The sequence below is a fragment of the Salvia miltiorrhiza genome, chromosome 3 (genome assembly GCF_028751815.1).
Source record: "Salvia miltiorrhiza cultivar Shanhuang (shh) chromosome 3, IMPLAD_Smil_shh, whole genome shotgun sequence".
Taxonomy (NCBI): Eukaryota; Viridiplantae; Streptophyta; class Magnoliopsida; order Lamiales; family Lamiaceae; genus Salvia; species Salvia miltiorrhiza.
In genome coordinates, this window is record NC_080389.1 from 24387029 (window position 1) to 24395005 (window position 7977).

The 7977-nt window shown below is 45.3% G+C and overlaps 1 protein-coding gene across 1 annotated transcript; it reads right to left on the reverse strand.

Moving 5' to 3' along the window:
* Positions 1-1434: 1434 nt before the first annotated feature.
* Positions 1435-4179, reverse strand: LOC131018562 (uncharacterized). Its single transcript, XM_057947277.1, has 3 exons — positions 3829-4179; positions 3646-3747; positions 1435-3603 (listed from the first exon to the last, which is right to left on the reverse strand). Exons 1-3 carry the CDS (start codon positions 4177-4179, stop codon positions 1435-1437), a joined length of 2622 nt encoding a protein of 873 aa, XP_057803260.1.
* Between the last annotated feature and the right edge of the window lie 3798 nt (positions 4180-7977).

Sequence of the window (7977 nt, forward strand, 5' to 3'; positions counted from 1 at the left end):
CGCCCACTTCACCATTCTTCCCGACAAATCTGGGCGCCCCAGCACTTGTTTAAAAGGCAAGGCAGTGCGCACCACTACCCGATGCGATAAAAAATACGGCCTCAACTTTCTCGCCGTGACCATGACCGCCAGAGCAGCCTTCTCTATCTCTGTGTAGTTCAATTCAGGACCTTGGATGATTCGGCTGACGAAGTAGATAGGTTTCTGGTAACTTTCCTCCTCTCTGATGAGCACAGAGCTGATTGCATCCTCCCCCACTGCTATGTACAAATACAATGTTTCTCCCAGAACCGGCTTAGTCAGAGTCGGGAGCTTTGCCAGATATACCTTGAGATCTTTAAATGCCGCTCGGCATTCCTCTGTCCACAGAAATTTAGTGCCCTTCCTTAAGATTTTGAAAAACGGCATGCTGCGCTCTGCCGACCGTGATATAAACCTGCTCAGAGCAGTGATGCGCCCATTTAGAGTCTGCACCTCCTTGATCCCTCTGGGTGGTGTCATCTCCATGATGGCCTTGACCTTTTCTGCGTTAACCTCGATCCCTGCAGGGGTAACCTTGTAGCCTAAGAATTTGCCTGTTGTGACCCCGAAAGTACATTTTGCTGGATTCAACATAAGCCGATGCTTTCTAACCACAGTGAAGATTTCTTCGAGATCAGAGACATGGTCCTCTGCCCTTATACTCCGCACAAGCATGTCATCCACATACACCGAGATATTCTTGGAGAGCTGTTCCTTGAAGACTTTCTCCATCATCCGCTGATACGTGGCCCCCGCGTTTTTCAAACCGAATGGCATACTCTTCCAGCCATAAACCCCGCAACAGACGGCAAAAGCTGTTTTAGCAATGTCTCCCTTGTTCATTTTAACTTGATGGTATCCCTAATACGCGTCCATCATGGATAATAAGGCGCATCCCGACGTGGCGTCCACCAGCTGGTCAATTCTCGGCAGAGGATAGTGGTCTTTTGGGCAAGCGGCGTTCAGATCTCTGAAGTCTACGCACATCCTCCAAGTATTTGTCTCCTTTGGTACCATCACCGCGTTTGAAATCCACTCTGGGTATTGCACCTCCACAATGTGCCCTGCTTCCAACAATCCATAGACCTGCTCCCTTATTGCAGCGTCCTTCTCGGCCCCAAAATTCCTTGTTCGTTGCTTTACTGGCTTAATTTTAGGATCCACATTAAGGCAGTGCTCTGCCAACCCTCTGTCAATTCCTTTCAAATCGGCGGTGTTGAATGCGAACACATCCGCATTTCTACGTAAGCAAACAATGAGCTCGTCTCTAACTTGATCACTCATGTTAGACCCAATTTTAGTCTGAAAACCCTCTTTCCCCGGGAACAATTCGATCATGTTGCAAACGTCACTAGTAGACACCAGCGCAGTTTTTTCTGTACTGTCCCTGTCTTTCAACACGTCGGCCAATTCCTAGCGCTCCTCTGCCGAGGCATTCACTTCACCCACCTTCCCCTTCTTCCGTGTATCCATTCCCTCTGTCACTCTTTCCCTTTTCTGTCCCGCTGAATGTGTAAGCATTTGTACATGGCAAGCTTTCGATGCTGTTTGATCACCACAAACTTCTCCCACTCTCCCTCCTTCGATGGGGAATTTCATTTTCAAGTGAAACATAGAAATCACTGCCCTAAACGCCATCAATGCAGGCCGGCCAAGTATCACATTGTAGGAGGGCTTCGGCATGTCAACCACCAAGAACCGCACCATCCTAGTTTTGCTATTAGCAGCCGTAGTGCCGAGATTTAACGGTAACTCCACATAACCCAGAGGCATGACCATTTCTCCTCCGAACCCAAACAAAGGGGCATTCGTTGGCTCAATGTGAACGTCGATTCCCATGTTTTGAAGGCACTCCCAATATAAGATGTTCACCGCGCTGCCCGAGTCTACGAAGACACGGTGAACGATACAGCCGGCAATATCCGCCATAATAACCAGTGCATCATCGTGCGGGTACATTAATGTACGTAGATCCTCTGCCCCAAAGGTGATCATCGGCTCTTCTGCCGCGGTTGTAACCTCCATAACCTGCTTGTGGTAGTATCCTGACTTCACTGCTCTGATCACTTGTTTTTTAGCCCTATTTGATGTGGGCGTCCCGTTCTCTCCGCAAATCATATGAACTTCCCTCCTATACGGGGGAGGAGGTGCTTGTCTCTCTGGCCCTTCCCTACGATTATCCCGATTGTCATTTCTTTGATCCCTATTATTCCCCTGTTCTTGTCGTTGATCCCGGTTATTTCTCTGATCCCTCTGATCTCTATGATCCCTCTGGTCCCTATGATCCCTCTGCTCATTCCTCCTCTGGCCCTCATTTCCTCTGTCAATGAACTGGTCGAGATTTCCCTGGCACACCAGTAGCTCTAACTGATGCTTGAGATGTCCGCAATGTTTTGTATAGTGTCCAAAAGAGTTGTGATACTCACACAGCTTATTATTAGGCCCCTCCTGTGGCGGCCCATCCCGGTAGGTTCCCGGTGCCCGGAAGAATGGTTGATCCTTTACCAAATGAAAGATTTCCTCCTGTGGTTTATTTAAAGGCGTGTACTCAGTAAACCGCGTGACTTCGTTCACGGTACGTTGCTGCTGGGGCGGCAGTACCCTCGGAGGTAACCCTCTGAATGGTGCTCTGTCCTGGTGTCTCTGTCTCTCTGGTGCTTCCTCAGCTCTTTTAACTTTATGTTTATCGTTTTCCGCTTTTCTCGCCATCTTGGCGTCTTCCAACTGTAGATAGCCTGGCAACCTTGCCATAATATCGTCGAAATCCCTCGCTGGTCGGATCTGTAGCTCGTCAAAGAAGAGCCCCGGCTTGAGCCCTCTGACATAGGCACAATTTTTAATCTGAGATTCCGCCTCTGGCACCTCCAGAGCGGCTAAGTTAAATCTGGCAGTGTATTCTCTCAATGTTTCAGTTTGATCTTGTTTGATATCCATCAGTGACAGAGCTGACTTTCCCACCCTTCGCGAGCTTGCGAACTGACGTAAAAAGAGGGTCTGTAAATCCTCAAAGGAGTGAATAGAATTGGGGGCGAGTGTTCCGAACCATAACTGTGCTGGTCCAGTGAGAGTAGTGGAGAAGATACGGCACTTGATGCCCTCAGTATACATATGCAGTGTGACCAACCCTTCAAAACGGTTGAGGTGGACCTCTGGATCGGTAGTGCCATCGTAATCTAGCGAGATGGGTTTATAGCTCTTGGGTAAAGTGTCTGCCAAGATATCATCAGAGAAAGGACTACGGTTGCTGATAGGATGAAACCTTGAAGTCTTAGCCCTCTTGTCCTCCTTGTACCTTCCCTGCTCCCTTCTGTCTCTTGGCACGTCACGGTCATGACGCTTGTGAGCCCGGTGCCCTGGCCTGCCAGAGAAAAACTCCAGCTCCCTTTCTTCTGATCTTTCGGTATACCGTGATTTCTCTGGGCGGTGGGACTTTGACTTCTCTACTCTGTACGACCGCTCTGATCTCTGTTCCCTGTCGTCCCTCCGGGATTTCTCCCTCAACGATTCTTCCAGATTCTCGAGTTGGTGTTTCAGCTGCGACACTTGCTTTTTCAACCGTGCCTTCTCCTTTGGTCTCTCTTCCTCAAACACAAGGGAGACGGATTGACTGTCAGACTCGTCAACCCTCTCTTTCCTGACAACACTGTTAAGCCTAACACGGCTCCCCTCTGGTCTAGCTAGTTCTCTGTCAGCAGCGTCCCCTTGCATTTCCCCAGGCATCACAGCCTGTTTGTTGATTGCCAACATGTTTGCCTCCTGAGCAGCGGGAGGTGGGGCCTCAGTGCCCTGCGGGTTGGCTGCTCCAACTGGGGTAGCCACAGTAGGGATGACAGACATCATCAGAGTTCCCAGTGCCTGACGCATGTTAGCATAGCTGAGCAAAGCCATCATTTGCTCTGCCAGCCCAAAGTTAAGCGATCCCCCTCCAGATGTGGGGGCCAGACTTGGCAGATCAGAGCCCGGTGTTACCAGAGCAAACCTCTGGGCGTTGACATTCAACCCTGTTGTCGGAGTGGCTGAGATAGCCTGAAAACCCGGTGGCACAGTGAAAGTGGGGTTACCCTGAGGGCCATTGAACAGTGAGGTAGGCACCTCGGTAGTGACAGCAGCAGAATCGAACTCCTTCTCCAAGTTGCGGTGAGCATCAGAGGATCCCATAGTACCTACATAAAAACATAGTGAGAAGAAATCTAGATAACAAATGGATAGAGCCTCCCCTACTGATTGAAAACCCGATATGAGAAATTCCAAGCACCGGCGCAGAGGCCGTTAAAAAATTCCCCTTAAGACAACTCCATGCCCGGGGAAATAAACCCAGGGCATAGATTAGAACAATCAAAGCCCGAACAACAGAAATTTCCCCTGTAGACTCTTATCAAGATCCGGCAGAAGAAATAGAGTATCCAGAGATAGACATAAAACAGAACAACCACCAAGAAGCTTGTTAGCACAAAACGTTAAGCATGGGATATAGTAAAGAATTTGCGAGGAAACGAACATCATAACCCAGCATTACCACGATCGTGCGCTATATTAACCGCAAAAACCCAAAAACAACAGAGTTATCATGGCAATCAGCCGGATTAGTAATATAACGTGCTAAACAGGGTACATAACAAGGATTAGTCGAAGAAAATATGGAGCCCACCAACAATTATCATCCTCAGTTGAAACATAGTCGTAAATTAACAGTGCAAACCCAATCATCACAGAAACAAGTCATTACCCCATAATCCACCGATAGAAAACGAAGATTAGCCACAAAAACACGATAAATATCGATAATTATCACCCTTAAACGAAAAACATCCATAAATCAACAACACAAGCCCAATCAACGACATTCTACCGAAGCGAAACCCCATAAATCGTCAACCAAAACCCAAATCAAGCAAAAACAGAGCGATACTCCACAATTCACCGGTATAGACGTCAGATCTACAAATAAAATCCCGATTATACGAAGAAACTTTGTATTCACCCATAATTGAACCGATCAATCGGTAGATAAACACATATCCCCCCAGTTCATGATTTTCAACTTTCGCCACCTTTCCCCATGCACCAAAAGCATAATTAAACACAGATCGCAAAGAATTAAAAGTGCATTAACCCGAGAAAATGTAATTAACAGCTCGCAATCATCTAGGTGTCCGAATTATCGGCTCCCGCAGTACCGACGCGTGCAAACCCGATTGGAATTTCAGATCTGCCCACACCGGCGTTCGTAAACTCACGTCCTAACTCAGTAGCCTTCCCACAGACGGCGCCAGTTGGTGAAATTATAAACCAACACCTAATCTAAAGAGTAATAAGCATAATTATACCTAGCGTAGATGATAGGAGAAAGCAAAGTAAACAATTGGAAAACCGGAGCTCAAGAGAAAACTAGCTGTTGTATTTGAAAGTAAGAGATAGCGTAATCACAATGCACGAGCTCAGGCTCTATTTATAGACTACATCGGAGGGCAAAATAGTAAAATCATCTGTGGTGCATGCGCTTGGTGTGATAGAGGGGTATGTCGGTAAATTTGTCTTCACGCGGGAAATCTTCCTCGTCTCTGGCGATTCCGCTGATGAAGGTAGTTCCTCTGGCGAAGGCTGCTTCTCTGGCGAGGGCGACTTCTCTGGCGTGGATGACTTCTCTGGCGAAGGTGACTTCTCTGGCGAGGATGATTTCTCTGGCGAGGGTGACTTCTCTGGCGAGGGTGACTTCTCTGGCGAGGGTGACTCCTCTGGCGAGGGTGACCTCTCTGGCGAGGGTGACTTCTCTGGCGAGGGTGACTTCTCTGACGCATGAGATGCCTTTAGTGGATAAGATCCCTCTGGAGAGGATGATTTCTTCTGACGAGTGTACTTCCTCTGCCATACTTATTCCGCTGGTGGAGTCGATTCCTCTGTTTTGCATCATTTCCCTACTCTCCACATATCACTCCTCATCAAACCTCCATGCCTAAAAAATACTTGGCTACTCCCAAATCCTTGATAGTAAAGATAGAGTGAAGATACTCTTTCAATGCTGTGATTAAGGAGAGATTAGGTCCAGCTATAAGGACACCATCAACATACACTAGCAAACAGATAAATGAGTCACCTGTGCCTTTCACAAATAAACAATGATCTGCTTGAGATTGTACGAATCCAAAACTGAAAAGATGTCTGCAAAACTCAGCATTCCACTCTCTGGATGCCTGCTTAAGCCCATATAAACTCTTAATCAATTTGCAAACTTGCCCCGGCTTTGCCTTGTCATAACCTTGAGGTGGCTGCATGTAAATTTCATAATGTAAATAACCATGTAAAAAAGCATTGTTTACATCGATCTAATGAAGGTGCTGAAGGAATATTAAATTGAATTAATACTCGATTGCCCGATGATCGTTTCTTGGATTATTATTAATTCATCATACAACGATTAAATCCTAACATGCTCCTATGAATTTAACAACTGCACGTTGGAGTTAGAAAATACCTGAAGAATTCCTAAGAATTCGTCAATCTGTCGCTGAACAGGTCAGTCAGTTTCAAGCCTTCGTTTGAAGCCTCAAACGTCCTCAAATCGTATTTCGCCCAGAAATACGACTTCTTCGTCTTCGAGAGAGCTTTCCGTGGCCGCATGATTCGTCTGAATCGGAGTTCTATGGAGGAAGTTATGGCCGTTTTACGAAGACTGCCAGAACTTGGTTTTCTGCGAAAATCTGACTCCAGCTCTGATCTTCTCGACTGTATCCCGCTCAATTCCCAACGTTGGATGGACAACGAGCTATGGAAATTCCCAAGACAGAAATCACCTCACGTTTTCCTGCACCTCTCTCTGCTCTCAAAAACCCTAATTTTATCAGTCTTTTTTCCTGAGAGCTGACAGCTGTATTTAATAGAATTAAATACGTAGAAGGCGCCAGAAATAATGTAGGAGGCGTGTTCTCTCTATACTAGGGCTAGGAGTCTTTGGGCCAGTCCAGGGACCAGATACAAGGAATAAAGATGGGTCTCAAATAAATTAATTTATCTATGGTCAGCCCAGACCATAATTAATTTATAAATATCAGTTCATTCCACTAGAGAACCGATACTGACTTACCCCTTTATTGTCGGTGATGAGTCGGGGGCTTGTATTTAGACTTATTAAATCTCCGTATTTAAAATATCCGACATCCATTAATTAATTAGAGCTCTGACAGCTTAAATTAATTAATCTCTTTATAAATCCTTAAGCAGTACCACTCAAACTTTATTATTGCGCCTGAACTTAATCAACCTGCAGGGTTTAACGCAATAAACCTTATTGAGCTCCTTAAGGGGATGTCATTATCCTATACCGGATACGGGTACTAATACAGATAATCAAATATCATATATTAACCGCTATCACCCAAGATACAGAGTACTCGAGTTAGTATATAACTTTCACCCATAGTAAGTCAAAGTGATATACGAATTAACATATATATCTGAATACTCATTAGTATTAAGATCTTATAAGTCACCGAGATCTTGATTCTTCACTTAAGTCAGATAGAAGAATACATCTCAACTGTGGTCCTATTAATACGTAATGACATACCAGTATAGACAAGTAGTCAAGACAAACTACTTCCATCTATACCGCAGCCTAAACCAATAACTTGTCCTAGAGTTTATTTCGGCTGTGATTATATTATATCTCTTAAGGTTATTCCAATTATATGGTCTTCTGTGATCTACAACACACCATATAATCTACTTATATAGAGATAAAGAACATACATATGCAATCATGAACACAATCAGATAGGAGATTAGATAGTGAACTTAGGAAACATTGTATACAAGCATAAAACGTTCTTGCTTTCAGTATACAAATCCAACAATCTCCCACTTATACTAAAGCAAACTTTTAGTATACAATGCGTCTATTTACCAATCACCTAACACTTCTCCCACTTATACTTAAAGTTTCCTAAGTGGGTGGCATGA